The sequence below is a fragment of the Hemicordylus capensis genome, chromosome 13 (genome assembly GCF_027244095.1).
Source record: "Hemicordylus capensis ecotype Gifberg chromosome 13, rHemCap1.1.pri, whole genome shotgun sequence".
NCBI classification, from domain to species: Eukaryota; Metazoa; Chordata; class Lepidosauria; order Squamata; family Cordylidae; genus Hemicordylus; species Hemicordylus capensis.
The window spans coordinates 22,546,709-22,565,464 of record NC_069669.1 but is presented as its reverse complement, the minus strand read 5'-3'; the positions used below and the strand labels follow the sequence as shown (position 1 = coordinate 22,565,464).

The 18,756-nt window shown below is 47.8% G+C and overlaps 1 protein-coding gene across 4 annotated transcripts in view; it reads left to right on the top strand.

The window, feature by feature from the left end:
* LOC128336537 (acyl-coenzyme A synthetase ACSM3, mitochondrial-like) overlaps positions 1 to 18,756 on the top strand; it is a 39,900-nt gene that overhangs the window by 3,419 nt on the left and 17,725 nt on the right. For all 4 annotated transcript variants that reach the window (XM_053276382.1, XM_053276384.1, XM_053276383.1 and 1 more), the window contains exons 2-7: positions 328 to 794; positions 3,014 to 3,256; positions 6,429 to 6,606; positions 14,819 to 15,089; positions 15,869 to 16,079; positions 17,407 to 17,614. In XM_053276382.1, the coding sequence (XP_053132357.1) occupies positions 6,503 to 6,606; positions 14,819 to 15,089; positions 15,869 to 16,079; positions 17,407 to 17,614 (794 nt within the window). In that variant the 5' untranslated portion in view covers positions 328 to 794; positions 3,014 to 3,256; positions 6,429 to 6,502. The remainder of the gene's footprint in view (positions 1 to 327; positions 795 to 3,013; positions 3,257 to 6,428; positions 6,607 to 14,818; positions 15,090 to 15,868; positions 16,080 to 17,406; positions 17,615 to 18,756) is intronic.

Genomic DNA, 18,756 nt, shown 5'->3' with positions numbered 1-18,756 from the left:
TAAACATGTTATAAGATAAACACCTGCTAACTTGGCAAAGAGGCACCTTTTAACCTGGTGATTCTTTTTACTTAGCAGGGGGAGAGTAACTGGCCCCATCCACCACAAGCACAGTACCTCCAGTGACTGTTGCTGGTGTCTTTCTTGTGTTTCTTTTTAGATTGTGAGCCCTTTGGGGACAGGGATCTTATGTATTTATTATTTTTCTGTGTAAATTGCCCTGAGCCATTTTTGGAAGGGTGGTATAGAAATCAAAATAATAATAATAATAATAAACGTGATATTGCCAACTCTTTAAAATAAATGACCTAGCTTCTTTTCCGACAGAATTCACAAAAGGAGGCAACAACACACAAGGAAGTAAGAAAAGAGTATCAAGGAAGAACTAAAAGAGGATCCAGCCACACACAAATCAAGAAGGAATTAAAAGAGCCAATGACAAGGCACAAGAAAGCCAAATCAAGGGCTATGTACCTCACCGCCCAGAATGCTCTGTCAATCCAGGGGCCATCAGTAGGAATCTTTGTCTTCTTTGTTTTCCCAACAGCTGTGGAAGGCAGCATGATCTCGAATTCTGTGGCTGGCTGGAATGGAACACGCTTCAGGCATGTTAGAAGCTTTAGGCTTCTTCATTCTCCCAACAGCCTTGTCACGCTGGACTGCCTTGAACAGGACAGCAACCCTTTGTGGCATATTAGACCAGAAGAAACAGAGTTGGTGCCAATTTGCAATGGCCTCCATGCTGGAGTGGCGATTTTGGAACGTTTTCTCCTCCCAAGAGGCCTGTGTGGGAGGTAAGGGTTAAAGACCAGGACTGGACCAAGGTGAAGGGATCCTGCCCCCCACTCTCATCCAAATAGAACCCTTAGGGTGGTGTAAGATAATTGTTTAACAGGACTTGTCTTGTTTAACAGGAACAAGACTCATATATACATACATACTGTCTTTGGGCCTTAGGCCAACCCTCCCCATCTGCTTTCCTGGCTAGTTTTCTCTTCCTGTCCAAGACCACATGGCAGGAAAGACTGGGGTGAGGAAAGCAGTCAGGAGCAGTTCAGATTGTTTGTATCCTGCCTATTAAAGAGCCTTAAGGACGCCTCTCTTCAGACTCGCTTCTAATGATATCTTGTTTTGATTAGATTTAATCTGGTTTAAATGTTTCTTGATTTTAATTGTTGTGTTCTGCATTATTTATTTTAATGTAAACTAGCCTGAGCCATTGAGTGAATGAATGAAATAGTAAATATTCAACAAAATGCTATTCATGGCTGTTTGCCCGCTCTTAAATGAAAAAACAACAACCCCCTACTAAATGCAAAGCAACAACAAAACCCACTATTAAATGCAAGCCCCCCACACTACTAAATGCAGAGGCGTATCTACGGAAAATAGCGCCTAGGGCAAACATTGAAATTGTGCCCCCTGTCCAAGCATCTGACACCCATCTTTCAGATAACTTTACCATAATATCAGCTGAAAAATACAAGTCAGGCTCGTTAATCTTTTAATCTTTCAAAAACTATTTTAGCAGTGGACTTAGACCAAAAAATGCTGGAAAACTACAAATTTCAGTATGCTGGGGCTCATGAAATACCCAAATACTATGTGGAGGTGTACTTGGAAAACTAAACAGAAGTGCCTGTCTAATTCTCTACTATGTATTGTAGCATCACCATTACATAAGTTTTAAAAATCAATGGAGAATTTGACTTTTCCCAGATACTCTGTAAATAATTAAAGGACATGCAGAGTAAACTGTGTCACTGCTTGAAATATATTCTAGTCTTTCAGAAAGACAGTTAAAATGAGAGAAAGAGAACAAGAAACCCCCAGTGGGCCTTAATATTAAGGATTTCACACTGATTCAAAGACAAACTCACCATTAATAGCCATATTAGCAAGACATCACATTTAACTCACTTATCACAAGAAGCAAAGTAAGAGCAAATGAATACAATCCTAGCTCATAAGCATCAGCTCAGTATTCACAAGCCCTGATTCTCTGTACATAGTGCCAATCTGAATATGTGTACAGTGACTTATATTATATATTATTATTTTTTAACCTGTAGCCCCTTCGGGGGGCTTCCTAAAGGCTGGGTTGTTGTTTTTTGCAAACTTTCCTCCTCCCCCCACTGGCCTCTAGGGCCTCGCAGGGACCATTTGAGCATGTGCAGTGGCCATTTTAAAAAAATCTTTTTTAAAAAAATGGCCACTGAAAACAAAATGGCCACTGCGCATGCTCAAATGGCCTCTGCAAGGCCTGGCAAGACCTAGGGCCTCACAGAGGCCATTTGAGCATGCACGGCCGTTTTTGGCAGCCATTTTTTAAAAAAAGATTAATTTTACAAAATGGCGCCCCCCTTCAAGTGGTGCCTGCCCTACCCCTAGATACACCCCTGACTAAATGCAACAAAACCCCAAACCCACTACTAAATGGAAAAGAGAAAAAAACCACCACTAAATGCACACACCCCACTAATAAATGCAAAAATCCATCCCCTACTAAATGCAATAAAACAGAACGGAAGGTAAAATAGACAAGAAAAATTTGGAGGGGAAACCATCTTCAGTCAGAGTTGGCAAGGCAACCCGACAGCCCTGGCTCTTTCAAGAGTTCCCCCACAGTTCTCAAAGATGCGATTTCTAATCTAGTGCAGCTGGTTAAAAGCACAGGAATGTCCAGTTTCTAATCTGGTCTGTCTAGTTAAGCTTTGCCTTTCTCTAATTTCCCTTTCTACTAACCACTGTTGGCTGGCTGGCTGCTATGCTCACAGCTAACTTGTTTATTCGGGACCAAGAATGCCCTGGCTGAGAGATACTGTGTTCCCTGGATAAAGGTTGGACTGGAAGCCAAGTAAAACAGTCCCAAGTATATGACTCTGCCCAGATTCAGAGGATAAAGTACAAAAGAGGAGAGCCAGACTTTTTCAAAAGTTTCCTCTCCTGCAAGATTTGTTCCAAGTCAGCATACGTTAGAGGGGATTGTCTCTGCTTTCTCTTTCTTGCACAGGCAGCATCTGAATGCGGGGAGGAGGAGGAGGAGGAGGAAGGCCACCCCAAAGGCCTGAGAACACGTGAAGCCAGTGTAGTCCCAGCACCTTACCTGGGTGGGACTTGGCCTGGATTGCAAACGTACCACTGCATAGCTTGCATTCCTCTGGAACAGCCCAAGGAGGACTGTGAGGAAGACACATTCTCCATCTGCATCGCCCCGGAGTTCTGCAGAGCTTCAAGGAATCTGGCAGCTGTTCATGTGAGTCCTTGTTTGCTTGAGTCTGCTTTTGTCTGCTTCCTTCCTTCATGCTTCCTTCCTTCACGGTGTGGGGTGGTTTTCTCAGGGCTCCAAATGGGAACAAAGCACGTGTTCAGATATTCCAGATGAGGGCACCACTGATAATTCAGAATCAAGTGTGAGCACTGGAGATGTGGGTTTAATGGGGGGGAACTCCATGCAAATTTCCCCTCATTTGCATACAATTTGCCTTGCTTGTTTTCCCTCCAAAAATATACTATACAAATTTTCCTGATGCCTTAAATAGATTTATTTTATTTATTTGCACCCCTCTCTTCCTCCAAGGAGTCTAGAGCAGTGTAAATGGTTGTTTTTCCTCGCAATAATTCTGTGATGTGGATTAGGTTAAGAGAGAAGTGACTGGCCCAGAGTCACCCAGTGAGTTCCATGTCCCTGAATTTGGATTTCCCCAGGAGTGTTCTTTCTAACAGGGATCCCCAGATGTTGTTGACTACAACTCCCAGAATCCCAGCCAAAGGCTACTGCAGCTGGGGATGCTGGGAGTTGTAGTCAGCAACATCTGGGGATCCCTGTTAGAGGGAACAGTGCACCCCAGTCCTGTTCCAGTACTCTAACCACTAGCTCAAGTGCACAGGAAGAAGCTGCCTCCTGAGCCAGACCCTTGCTCCGTCTAACTCAGTACTATCTACTCTGACTGGCAGTGGTCCTCCAGGATTTCAGGCAGGGGTTTTCCTCAGCCCTATCTAGAGATGCTGCTGCCAGGGATTGAAACCAGGACCTTCTGCACGGAAGGTAGATGCTCTACCACTGAGCTGCAGCCCTATCCCTAGTTGCTCCAGTAGCAATCTAACAAGTAGATCCACTGATGGGGAGGGTTGCTTGACACTCAGGAGTGTTGTACACAGCAGTGGTCTATCAGGTTGCCAGCTCTGTCTAAAACTATTCCTGGAAGTCCCCCCCCTCAAAATATCCCCCCCCCGATATTTTTCGCATGATATCCAATCCCCAGGTCTGCTTTCAGTCATCACCTGGATGGAGGTGGGTGCTGATTCCTAGAGACTCCAAGCCAGTCATTCCTAGAGACTCCAAGCCAGGGGCTGGCAGCCCTAACTGCGGCCCACAGTTTTAAACAAATATTTCTGAACCAAGCACAGTCCCTGATTAAAAGGTCTTGGAGCCCTCTGTGAGACGCAGTGTCCCTTGCCCTGCGTAGCCTCAGCACATCTGATGTGGTTTTGCACTGTTATTTAGACAACAGCCCAGTGGACTTTGGCTGGATTTTTTATAAGTGACTGTTTAGAGCTTTCACCGGACATTTCTGTGCCTAGGGTGGGATTAAAGAAAAGAAAAGAAAAAACAAATCCAAGCACTCCTATTTGTTTAATTACTTAAGAGATTTACTGCCCTGCCTTTCACTAACACTGCTACTACAGATATTTCTATATCTCTTTCCAACAAGTTCTCAAAATGGTTTACCCAAAGTAAATAAAGTAGCTTTGCTCCCTGTCCCCAAAGGGCGCACAGTCTAAAAAGAGACATAAGACAGACACCAACAGCAGCCCCTGGAGGGATGCTGTGCTGGGGCTGGAGAGGGCGAAATATGAAAGACTCGCCCCCTTAAATGGTGCCCCTTTGCTCAGTAAGTAATGTTCAAAGGCCTCACAAGGCTGCTTCCAAAGTGGAAATACCACAATACAAATGCAACTGGAAAAGTACTTTCATGGTAATATGATAAAAATAAAACAGCAATACAAACTTAACATGATCAAAGAGAAGCAGGACTTATCTTAAGCACTTGCAAATAAAGTAAATCCTTCTGAACCACAATACAACCAGGACTTGTGTGTAGCACAGGTTTGCACAACCTTCTCCCTTCCTGGTGTGCTGGGGGTCTCTTTCCCCTGATTATTTATGCGGGGCCGTTCATCTGATCTACTCTTCTACATGCAACCCAAATACTAGTAGAAATATTGCCCAAGGTGACCCTAAACTCCGATGCTTCTGTGATTCTAATAACCTGCCTGCATCTGAAGTGGTACAGTCCAGACACAAGCGTATCCCCTCATCAAATACTGGGTTCCAAGATGATGGTTTATCCTGAGATGAAACAAAATTATTTAGGTATCAAGAAGTTCATTGATGCCGACTTTTGGCCCAAACACTGAGGCTTTTTGGGTTTTTTTCCCACCCCGCCAGTAAACAATCTTGATTATGAGTCCACGATCCATAACTTGTATTTCTGCAATTATCTCTCCAAGACAAAATTGATGAATCAAATCTTTTCCAGCTGGAGGTGGTCAGTCAATAATTTGAATTTGAGGGATCAGAGCAAGCTGATGTCAAAGACTCACAGCTTTGTCAAGGACATGGTTGACAGAGTTTAGAGCTACCTGATTTTTATTCCAGGAAGCTTCGTTTGTAAAAACTAGCTTTAAATCCTGATTACTGTCTTCCGACTGTGGTAACATAGAATGATAATTTGTACTAGTTCATGGCAGCAACCTATTAGTTTGATTAAATTTCTTCCCCTTTAATCTGCTAAGAGTCGACACCCACCTGACAGCACTTCATCAATCAATCAGTGGTTACTGGGCACATTGGCAAAATCTGAATTTGCACTATGCAATTGATTGATTGATTAAGTGCCATCATGTCGATGTTGACTCTTAGTGACCACATAGATAGATTCTCTGAAGGATGTTCTGTCTTCCACTTGGCCTTGAAGGTCTCTTCAGTGGTGCATTCATTACTGTTGTAATCGAGTCCATCCACCTTGCTGCTGGTTGTCCTCTTCTTCTCTTTCCTTCACCTTTTCCCAGCATTATGGACTTCTCAAGGGAGCTGGGTCTTTGCATCATGTGTCACAGGTATGATAGTTTGAGCCTGGTCATTTGTGCCTCGAGTGAAAATTCTGGGTTGATTTGTTCTAGAACCCATTTGTTTGTTTTCCTGGCTGTCCATGGTCTCCTCAAAAGTCTTCTCTAGCACCAAAGTTCAAAAATATCAATACTCTTTCTATCTTGCTTCCTCAAAGTCCAGCTTTCGCATCCATAGAGTGTCATGGGAAAAACCATTGTCTGAACGATAATCTGCAATTATCTCTCTTCAATTATTGATAATTAGCTCTGTTCCTCCAAAAATGATACACACACCCTCTCTCTCTTTTCAGCAGAACCAGAAAAAGGAAGGGTGTGGCTGTCGTCACAGACAGCTGCAATACATCTGATAGGCCTTCTTTAACTCTGCATGTTTTCTGCTTTGTTTGGAGCAAAACCATATCTCACAGCAGCACGGGACCTCACCAGGCTGCAGCTCCTGAATAACATCTCAGAAACTCAAGTGACAGTGAGGTAAGAAATAATGTTAGATGTCTGTTTGCTCTTCATTTCTTTCACGGGGGTGGCCATTTTCTGTGGCTGAGTTCTGAATTTTCAGAGCCCCAAAGTAAAATGGAGATAGAGAAGAGGTCCATTCATACGTTACGTTCAGCACTCGGGCAATGGGGGTACAGTGTACATGTTGGAAGTTGAAGGACTTTGCACTGTCTCTTTGTCTCAGACAGTGGAGGACAGACTAGTAAGTCAGAGGGCTAGAGGGTCAAGACATTGGTCACCCCTTCTCCACTGCTCTATCCCTTTGATATGTAGATTGCTAATCTCAGGGACTAACTTCCTTCTCAGTTCCTGATGCCAGGGACATCTCTGGGTTATCCTTTCCCACCAGCTCCAAGCAGGACAGATACTGTGAAAAAACAAACAGAAAGTGCCCGCCCACTTGGGGCTGCAGAGGATAACCCCGCCCCAGTTCTTTCTGTCCTCGCTTCAGCTCCAGCAGCAGATTTTCTTCTCTCCTGGTCTTTCTCGAATTTGACTCTCTCTTTTGCCTCTTAACTGTACTTTTCTGTCAGCTTTTTCCTTCTTTACCTTGTTGTGTGTGTTCCCTAACAAAAAAAATAAAAAACAAAATTGTTAGTCTTCTCCTTACCTCTCCTCCCCCCTTCCCCCTCCTTCAGCTCCTCATTTCATGGGCAGCCCTATTAGGGCAAGAATCGTCTTGGTGCCCAGAGGCTGCAATCAGGACCGTTTTGGTCCGGGGCTTTCCAGGGCTTTTCACGCCCCAGCTCCGACGCGACCGAGCTTGCCGCTCTGCTCTCCGGAACCGGGGCATTCCTGCAGGCGGGAGATCTCTACACTCCCCAGCTGCACAGCATCAAACGCAAGGTCAGAGGAGCGAGGGGAAGACATCGGGCAGTTAAAGAAGCTCCGTTTGCTTAGTTTAGCTGCGGCGACGGTGACGGCTGCCTTGGAGCCGCCCGCACCGGTCGCTCCCGGGTACGCGGCGTGTCTCCTGCCTTCGGGCCGCGAGACACGTGCTTCAGCGGCCCGGAGGGCAGCGGAGGGTGCCATCGCCATATCGAGTCCTCGTGGCCCCTCGGAAGTCTTATTGACACAGCAAGCTCGCCTCAGTAAGAGTGGGAAGGAGGATAAAATGGCGACGGAACTCGAAAAGGCGCGAAAGCAGCCGGCGGCCATTTTGAAGTCATCGCAGCAGGCCCCTCCGAAGCCTTCCCTGCAGCAACAAGAGCAGGTTGAGGTACCAGGCGAATCGGTAGGGGGCGGGGGAGATGTGGGCCCCAGCCATGGCGTTACTATCTCTATTCCCAAAGCGGTACCCCCAGAATGGCAAGCCTGGTTCAAGAATGCGATTGTGGACACCATTTATCAAATAAGGCCACCCCGTAAGGCGGGAAAGTCTAAGAAACGGAGGAAGCGGGACCCCTCCCCCTCGGAGTCAGACTCCTCCAGCGAATGCTCCCCCTCTCCCCCCAGGAAGGCCAAAAAGAAGATTAAGCACCTTAATCCTAAAAAACCTGTGGATAAGGGCAGTGATGCACACTCCTCTGAGTTGTCAGACCAGGGATCAGGGGTCCCTAACCCACGAAATCCCAGGCCTATTAGAACCCCTATCAGTAACGAGCCTAAGAGCCCGCTCCCTGTGGGGGAGGACGCTGACCCCACAGAACCTATGCCCCAGGACCCCATGGATCTTGATAGAGAGGAGGCAGAGTGGTCAGGGGGAGACGATAACGACGCATCTGCAGTGTCTCAAAGGCTCTTCGTGGCTGATGATTTTAATCCACTGATGAATAAGATTTTAAAGACTATTGGCCTTCAGCAGTCGAATAATCAAGAACCATCTAATGAAAAGGGTGATTGGGTGTTCCCCAGGGCCACCCCTAAAGAAATTTTATTGCCATTTCCCTCTCTTTTCACAGATGTAGTCAAACAAGAATGGAAGTTACCTGCAGCCAACAGAAAACCTTTAGCTATCTCTAACCGCTTTTATGCTTTCCAGGCTGAGGTGACTGAATTGCTCAAGACTCCTACAACGGATGCCCCGATAGTTCAGCTGGTGTCAAACTCCTTGGTCCCTAGGGATGGAGAAGTCACACTCAAAGACCCAGCAGATAAAAAAGCTGAATCAGCATTTAAAAGAGCTCATGAAAACTCAATGCACGCTACAAGGGCGGCGGCTGCAGCATCCATGGCAGCTAGGGCCTCCCTACTGTGGATTGATGGCCTTTTAAACGATCCACCTGCTGACAACATCAGATTTAGACAGCAGCTCGTTAAAATTCAGAAGGCACAAGCCTTTATGGCGGATGGCACTCTAGATTCTGTAAGATACTCGGCTAGAGTAGCTGCAGCCTCAGTTCTCGGCAGGCGCCATCTTTGGCTAAAAAATTGGGCAGTGGATAATACTTCAAGATCCAACCTGACCGCTGTGCCCTATGATGCCACTAAGTTGTTTGGGGAGGAGGCCCTCAAGGATATTTTAGTTGAGTCAGTGGACAAGCGCAGAACGATGCCCACAACAACTAGGAAGGCGGAACGCCAACCTTTTAAAAAGAATTACCAACAGTTTCAGAATTTTCAGCCCTTTTGGCCCTCCCGGCCTTTTAGAGGCCGGTTCAGGGATTTCAGACAGCAGAGGGGAACATGGGGTTGTCAGCGATTCCCTTACAGGGGTGCGGGCGGCTATAGACAACAGGGCTCGCAGCCTAAACAAAAACCGCAACAATGACTGCAAAGTCATCAGGTTGGGGGGTCGCCTGTCAGAATTCTCCCACGCTTGGGAGTCTTCAGTCAACGACTCCTGGGTCCTGTCAGTGATCCAGCAGGGCTACAAGATAGAATTAAACACCCCTCCTCCCCCCAGGTTCATTCCAACACCTCGATCTCGCTGCACCCTCAAACACGCAGACATGATGCTCGCCATCAAGCATCTTCTGGAAATTGCTGCAATAGAACCCGTCCCATCCTGTCGGGGGGGGGCGTTTATTCTATCTTATTTACCATCCCAAAGAAGGACGGAACAAAAAGAGCAGTCCTGGATCTCAAATTTCTCAACAAGTTCGTCAAAAAATACCACTTCAGGATGGAAACTCTCAGATCAATAGCGGAAACTCTGTTGCACATGGACTTTTTGGCTTCCATCGATCTGAAAGAGGCGTATCTACATGTGCCCATTCACAACGACAGCAGACACCTCCTGCGCTTCAAATACGCCGGCAAGCATTTCCAGTACACAGCCTTACCGTTTGGCCTATCAGCAGCCCCCAGAATCTTTACAAAGGTTCTGGCACCCTTGGTCGCCCTCCTGCGCGTGAGGGGTATCAGACTGTTTGCGTATTTGGACGATCTGCTCCTGAAAGCCCCCACCCTCCAGGAGGCTCAGCGGGACTTACAGGTCACCCTCGGGGAATTGGAGACTCACGGATTCCTCATCAACTACCACAAAAGCAACCTGGAGCCGACACACCACCTGCAACATCTCGGGGTGGTGATGAACACAGAAGAGGATCGCCTGTACCTACCTTGGGACTGCTTCGAAATCATCACAAAGGAGGTCAAGTCGGCACTGATGTCATCAAAAAGTCGACTGATGTCCCTCTCCAGGCTATTGGGTCTCATGGTTGCGACCTTGGACGTCGTCCCATGGGCGAGACTCCATCTTCGACCCCTGCAATGGTTCCTCCTACCTCACCAGCACTCCATCGCAAAGAAGAAGCTCCTGTACCTGCAGATACCGAAGCAAGTTTGCCAGGCTCTAAGGTGGTGGTTGAGCCCGCTCAACTTGTTTGCAGGAAGAGAATTCCTCGATCCACCAAGAGTCTTGGTTATGACGGATGCCAGCGACCGGGGATGGGGAGCTCATTGTCTTCATCTTTTGGCCCAGGGTCGCTGGGATCCCGCGGAAAAGGCACACAGTATCAATTGGAGAGAACTGAGAGCCATCCGGTTAGCACTCGCCGCTTTCCAGGCGACAATTCGGGATCGCCACGTCCTAGTGAAAACGGACAACACGACAGCGAAGGCACACGTCATTCGTCAGGGGGGCACTCGATCCCACTCCCTTCACCTGGAGGCAATGCTACTATTACACTGGGCGGAGGCCAATGTGCGTTCTCTAATAGCCCATCACCTCAAAGGGGAGCTAAACACAAAGGCAGATTGGCTAAGCAGGGAGGACATTCATCCCGGGGAATGGAGTCTTCACCCAGAGGTCTTCCACCTGCTAACCCTCCGCATGGGCGTTCCCTGCATGGACTTGTTTGCGTCCCCGATAAACTCCAAAGTGCACCAGTTCATGTCCAGGTTCCCCTCTCAGGGAGCGGCATCAGTGGACGCCCTTGCCAGCCCGTGGCCCGAGGGACTGCTGTTTGCATACCCCCCGACTCCGCTACTGACCAGGGTCCTCAGGAGGATTCGCCTCTTGAGGGCCCGAGTCATATTAATCGCCCCCTTCTGGCCCAGAAGGCCATGGTCCCCGGAACTCGTTCTCATGGCAGAGGAGGAACCATGGCAGCTACCTGTCAGAGAAGACCTGCTTTCCCAAGGACCGGTTTACCATCCCGACCCGGCGTGGTTAAGGCTGACCGCCTGGAAACTGAACGGAACTTGTTGAAGGAGTTCGGATACTCCACGGCGGTCACGAACACAATCCTGGCATCCAGGAGGCCTTCCACGAATCGGATATACCAGACAACCTGGCGGGCATTCCTCAAATGGTCTTCTCTACACTCCATCCCTCGAGGGTCGGCTTCCATCAAACACATCCTACAATTCCTTCAAGATGGGTTAGACAAGGGCCTCAAGCCCAACACTCTAAAACGCCAGGCTGCGTCATTGCTGGGCCTGATCTCAGGCAGACCCCAAGAGTATCTGTCCTAGTACCCACACTTGCAACGTTTCCTGAGAGGAGCTACCCTCCTATCTCCCCCAGTAATACACAGGTTCCCATCATGGGACCTCCATCTGGTCCTCTCCGCATTACAGCATCCTCCGTTTGAACCGATATCATCCATTCCACTAGAAACACTGTCGAAGAAATTGGCCTTTCTGGTGGCTATTACGTCAGCACGCCGTGTGTCGGAATTGAGGTCTCTTTCGGTCGATAGAGCATTCTGTGTATTCCAAAAGGAGGCGGTACGGCTCATCCCTGATCCTTTCGTGCGCACGAAGGTGCCGTCCACTTTTCACCAATCTCAGGACGTTTTTCTGCCTTCCTTCTGCCCTCATCCGACGCATGCACGTGAAAAGCTCTGGCACAAGCTGGATGTGCGTAGATGCTTAAAAGCCTACATTAGGCGCACAGCTTCCTTACGCAACACCAACACCATGTTCGTGGAAGTTCGAACAAAGGGAAAGGGGTCCGCCGTTTCCGCAAAAACCATCGCTCGCTGGATTAAGGACTGTATAGTACTGGCTTATCAGTCTATGCACAAGGACCCGCCTCCCGGAATCACGGCACATTCCACTAGATCGGCAGCGGCCTTCTCAGCGCACGCACCGGTTCAGGATATATGCAGAGCGGCAACATGGTCTACGCCCTCAACCTTCACAAAACACTATAAAATTGAGACGCACGCCACTGTCCAGGCGGCCGTCGGCAGGAGAATCTTTCAGCAGGTCCTTCCACGGGACTAGGCAGAAGCGGTTGCCCTCCCTGTTGAACAAGCTGGGGTATATCCCCAGAGATGTCCCTGGCATCAGGAACTGAGAACGGAGCATTGGTGTTCACTTACTGTGAAGGCTCCTTCTGGTTCTTGATGCCAGGGACATCTCGACCCACCCAGTGGTACGCTCTGCCTGGTCCCGTCGGATGGTAGGTTTGTCCCTATCTCTTAGACAGGAAAAACACGTGTCTCTCCTTACTAAACGGTACCTGTCTGTTACAGTTCTATTTGATGTCTTTGGTCTTAACAGGTTACATGTTCAGTTTATGTGTTGCTAATACCTCGCTCGAACAGAGAACTGGGGCGGGGTTATCCTCTGCAGCCCCAAGTGGGCGGGCACTTTCTGTTTGTTTTTTCACAGTATCTGTCCTGCTTGGAGCTGGTGGGAAAGGATAACCCAGAGATGTCCCTGGCATCAAGAACCAGAAGGAGCCTTCACGGTAAGTGAACACCAATGCTCCGTTCTCTCTTTCTCTCTTCCCAAACTGCCCTTCTACCCTGCAACATGGCAAGCCTTTCTCCCTGCACCATATGTGCAGAGAAGATGCAGAATCCATCTGCATCCAGCTGGATAGATAGATTAGAGATTCTAACTCCTCACTTTCCTATCTAGAATGGAGTTCCTTAATTTTATATTGATTATTAATTTTATATTGATTTGAAACTATGAATTGGCTCCAAGTTACTTTACTCTCAGCATACACGCATGCCTAACTAAACTACCGCTGTGTTGTGCCTCTGTGCACTCTGCTATAATGAGAAAGGGATTCTCTCACCACAGAGAATTTCCAACAGTACACAGGTACAGATCTGCACGCAGGTACAGCCGTTCACATTATGCTGAACACATAATGTACAGAAGTACACTTCCTATCTGTACCATGCATGTGAAGGGGCTGTAGCCAGGTTCATTTTTAAAATGTGAAACCCCCCCACCCCCCGCCTATTAAGATCATCAGGAGAGGTCTGGTTACAGCTACCACTGGCTTGTTTGGTGGCTGCTCGGGACTGGGCCTTCTCTGTGGCTGTCCCAGGAGGCTCTGGAAGGTACTCCCTGTCAAAATCAGATCTTCTCCATCTCTGGCTGTTTTTAAAAGACCCTTTCTCAGGGTTTTCATTAATTTTAATTGGTTTTTTATCATAATTGTTTTACCTTTTTAAAATATTTGTTGTATTTTAACTTATGTACACTCCCTAGGGAAGCACATGTCAGCCAGCTTAGAAATATAAATAAATAAAAGGAACACAAGTCGAGTCATTCACACAAGCATAGGGCTGTGCAGACTGAATCAGACTAAGATGAGCCCTAGAACTGCCTTCCGTGGGAGTCTCTGGTGAGGTGGCTACTTCTGTGGCTCTCTCCAAGGGTGGTTCTTGTGTCTGGTGCTCTTCATCCTCCCTGCCGTCAACCCCCCTGGGGTAGCTGGGGGTACAGATCCTAGGCTATGATATATTCCCACCCACTAGGCCTCCACTGGTGGTAGAATGTGGAACAGAGCTTCCACTGAGGATCTGCATGGATGGGATAATGTGAGAAGGGATGGCCCTTGGAGTGCCCTGGTCCCAATCCACAGGAAGGCTTATCGACTCAAACTGTTAGCTGTAAAGACTAGAAGTGTGTAGAGCTGGTTTTTGTTTTTTTTTTAAATGCTGAAATCCTCAGCATGTGGAAGAAGCCGACAGAGACGTGGGTTTTCAAATGATTTGGAATTTGGAAAATTTCCAGAATATTTTCCCACAAGAATTTCCCCCTCATAAAATCTGCATTGTGTTTTCCTCAAAAAAACACCGTACTGTTCACGTTTTCCTAAGCGCTTTCCAGACTAGACCCTACAACAGGGTCAAGATGTATCTCGGAAGTGTGCTTCCACACTTTCTGTGTCATGACACCGCAGTCCCTTTGCGGACAGCAGGGTGCCGTTCAGATTTCCAATGCCTTGTTTCAAATTTAATTGCTGCAATAGAGAGCAAGGACGTCGCATATCCGGCATGAAAAAGTTGTTGTTTTTTCAGGTTATTAGTTTCCGCGAGACGGTTCCCCCTGCTGTTTACGTTTCAAATGCGACTTGCCCGAACAGAGGCATTTTGCTGCTGATGAGCAGCTAGTCTGGAAAGCGCCCTGATGCTCTAAGTGGATTGTGATCTGATGTGGGATGTTGTTTGACCTATTTATTCCGTAAAACACTCCCACCATCTTAATTTCCCTTCACTGTATCTCCAAAGTTTTTCAAGTAGCCAAGCAGAAATTTTAGAAGTGGAAAATTTCCTCCAGAGAATTAAAGTATGGGGAATTTTTCTAGAAAGAATTCCCTTTGTGGAAAATTTTATGTGAAAAAATCTCCACCCCACACCTCTAGAAGCCAATGGCTAGGGCAAGGCATGAGCCAAGGTGCTGGGAGAGAGGCAACAGCAGCCAGGGAGATGGCGTGTGGTGTCTGCTGCCCTTCCAGACCCGCCACCCGAGGCAACAGCCTCACCTCACCTCATGGAAGAGCCCATGGCTTCTTTGCTAATCCTGTGCCTGTTTCCCGTATGCATTTCAGACCAGCGGCTTGTGAACAATGTACTGAAGATAAGGACCTGTGGAAGGCCCCCGCAATGGCTCGTCTTGGCGTGTTACGGAAGGCCTGTCCCCTCCGGTCTCTGTGGACCCTCAGCCTCGCTCCTGCCAGACCCTTCAGCACGTGTCACCTGGCAGCAGCAGCTCAGAATTTTTCTGATTATAAGTCCATACGAGAACAGTATAAGCCGGAAGTGCCAGAGTACTTCAACTTTGCAAAAGACGTGGTGGACATGTGGGCCAAGGCAGAGAAGGTATATCATCGCTGTCCCTTTTTTATGCTTGAGCTCAGCTCTTCCTAAAAGTTGCCCATGGGCATTGTTGTGGTGGGTGATGGATGCTCCCATTTCACAGGGCCAGTTCAATGTACTGCAACTCCATCTCCGACACATTCCCTGGCAGCATCTCCAGGAGGCTTTACACACGGGGCTTCTACCCCGAATCTCCTTCTGGAGAGTGTGTGTGTATTTACGCACCAGCCAAACCTACCCTGAAGTCCCTTCAAGATCCTTAGACCCACTCCACACACACAAATCGGGCTTTGTCTTGCAAATTCTAGCTTATCTAAATGTATTTCCGGGTTTTTAAAATGCTAGTTTTAAAGGACTTTTTCTGAAAATGCGGAGCAAATAGGAAGAGGCGCTGACACAGAATCATTAGCATGATAAGAAGGATACTCTCTTTACAAATGCAGATGTAGCTCTTTAGTAATCTCTCTCCTCCCACCCCACATTGGCTAGAAGGAGAACAGGGAGGCATGCCATGTCAACTTGCATCAAAAGCAAACCCAAGAGCAGAGGGGAGGGGCTGCTTCCCTCAATGCTGCGAGTGGCTTCGCTCAATATTTACCCCACAGCATGAAGCCAGGTGTGGATAACTCCCAGGTAGTGCTGGGAGAGATTCCTGCCTGAAACCTTGGAGAGCTGCTGCCAGTCAATGTAGACAATACTGATCTAGATGGACCAAGGGTCTGACTCCGTATACAGCAGCTTCCTATGTTCCTGTGTTCATGAGTGTTCTGTTGCTCCATCAGGAAGGGAGACGGCCTGCAAACCCAGCTCTGTGGTGGGTCGGTGACCAAGCCGATGAAGTGAAATGGAGCTTTGAGGAGCTGGCACGTGAGTCCAAGAAAGCCGCTGTTGTGCTTTCTGAACAATGTGGCTTGCAGCAGGGCGATCGTGTTATAGTGATCCTCTCGCGGATTCCAGAATGGTGGCTCTTGAACGTGGCTTGTATACGAACAGGTTGGCATTCACAACATTTGGCAACCCAAATGTCAGCTGGGCATTTTTCACACTGGGCTTTTAGCTCACATCTCTTCTGGAATGGAGGGGGTGCGTTCACATATCTACCACATTTACCCTGAAGTCCCTGGGAGCTATCGGGGAGCACTTCACACACCATTCGGGTTTTTCATTGTGTGTTCGAGTGCAACCCGTTTCATGTCCCGGGTAAAAAAATCCACTTTTTGTGTAGGTTTGGGGGGGCAACTTCGAACTTGCAGTAAAGCCTTGCTGTCTGAAAACTCTCCTGCCGTGGGGGGCAGAATGAGGGAGATGGGTCCAGCTAAACATTTATTCGATGTCTTTTGTCTCGGCTCTGCACATTCAGCTTCTATTTGGAACCGGAAGAACTAGTTGCACCGGAGCAACCAGTCTGGAAAGTTATTCCTCTGACCAGCAAGGCGTGAAGGCGGCTCCACTGTATGCCCGTCGCCCACCCTGTCTCTGTGCAGGTTTATGTGGAATACCCACACTTCAGTGCTGCCCTTTCTGGCCATTTCTATATATGGGGAAATAAATCTTTCTATTTATGGGGACATGTGTCGAAGGTTTGGGGTTTGTCCCAAACCAAATGTCCCATATTTGGAGACTTGGTGTGGGTGGGGGCAGTATCATTTTCAGCTCCTTGTGTGCAGATAATTGTACCGGTGTTATTGCCAGAAGCGGAAACCTGTTGGAGGTCCAATGTAATAAATAAATCCAAATCCACCCCCCGCTCCCCAGGGATTTCAGTACTGGATCAGAATGCTCAGGAATAGTCATCCTCACCCTCTTGCACCAGACAGACACCACCGCTCAGTGGAAGCGCACCTGCTGTGCATGCAGAAAGCCCCAGATCTGATTCCTGGCATCTCTGGGTACAGCTGGGAAAGAGCCCTGCCTGAAGCCCTGGAGAGCTGCAGCCAGCCAGTGTCGGCCAGAACTGCACAGCTTTGGCCCTCCTGCTGCTGTTGGACTACAACTCCAACCATCCCCACCACAGTGGCCAGTAGTCAGGGGTGATGGGAGTTGTAGTCGAAGAACAGCTGGAGAGCCAAAGTTGTGCAGCCCTGGTGTAGACACTCCTGAGGGAGATGGATCGAGGGTCTGACTCCGTAGAAGGCAGCTTCCTATGTCCCAGGGGCAGTGCGACCCTGCTTGGTTTCCTTTGGAAGACAGAGCACGGGAGACTCAGCAATATTTGCAGACACGCCTGCTGCAAGGCAGATGCCCCCAAACCTTTCCATCAATCTGAAATGAGAAGCATGCCACATGGCTACTAATCCTCTGAATTCCATCCCTTCATTAGGAACGGTCCTCATTCCCGGGACCACACAGCTGACAGCAAAAGACATCCTCCACAGAGTGCAGACATCAAGGGCCAAATGTATCATTACTGACCAGGTTTTGGCCCCAGCTGTAGATACAATCGCTTCAAAATGCCAGTCTTTGGAATCCAAATTACTTGTGTCGAAAGAGGACAAGGAAGGCTGGGTAAACTTCAGCAGCTTGTTGAAGTAAGTACTGGCTTGTCTCTGGGATAGCTGAGGAGTTGTTCTCAGGAGTTGGCATCGCACAGAGGACAGAGGTGTGGGGTGGAAATTTCCCCATTTCTAAAATTTCATTGGCGGACATCTAGATTAGCATTGCACAAGTGCAGCAGTACGAGTTCCAGACTACCGCTGTGCTTGAGTAGAGAAAGGGGCAGTTTTCACCAGTCTTCCCTCCAAAGTCAACCATGTGTCACCAGAATATATCCTTGAGAGTCACACAACCCTCAGTGATGTGTTTTGGCGACACATAAATTGAGGGGGAAGGGAAAATTGACAAAAGTTGGCCCTTCTCCTACTCAAGTGACATCGCAGTGGTAGCCTAGAGCTCTCACTGCTGCGCATGCACAAGGCTCTTCTGGATGTCCAGCCTTGTTTCATAAAATTCATTAGTAACAATGAATGGCTGCCAATGCAATATTAGGCAAGTTTCCAAGTTGTAATTTAATGTTTTTCCGGTGATTATCTCAAGGACAAAGGTTCTCAAACGTGGGTCCCCAGACGTTGCTAACTACAATTCCCATCATCCTCAGCCAGAATGGGGTTGATTCTGGCTGGAAATTATGGTGGTTGTCCCCTGCCCTAGGAAATGTACGAGAGTATACATATGTTCTACCAATTTGGGTATTCCAATTTAAAAAGTTATTTTAATTTAAAGCTTTGGATGTGTTTCAGTATAACAATTAAAGCACATGAACTGCCTTTATTGATACCCCCACTCCGTAAAATATTTCGGTCCAACTACTTGGCTACTTGAAAAACTCTTTAGCTGCACAGTAGGAATTAAGATAGTGGAGGTGTTTTGCTTGGCTTTTAAACTGTATAATTAGGGTTAAATAACATGCCAGATCAGATCTCAATCTATTCAGGACATCAGGGCGCTTTCCAGACTAGACCCTGCATCTCGGAAGTGTGCTTCCACACTTCCTGCGTCGTGACACCGCAGTCCCTACGCGAACAGCAGAGTGACATTCACATTGCCAATGCCTTGTTGCGAATTTAATCGCTACGATTTTTAGAGCAAGGACGCTGCATATCCCGTGTGAAAAAGTTGCTGGTTTTTTCAGGTTGCTACCGTAGTTGCAGCAAGACGACTCCCCCTGCTGTTT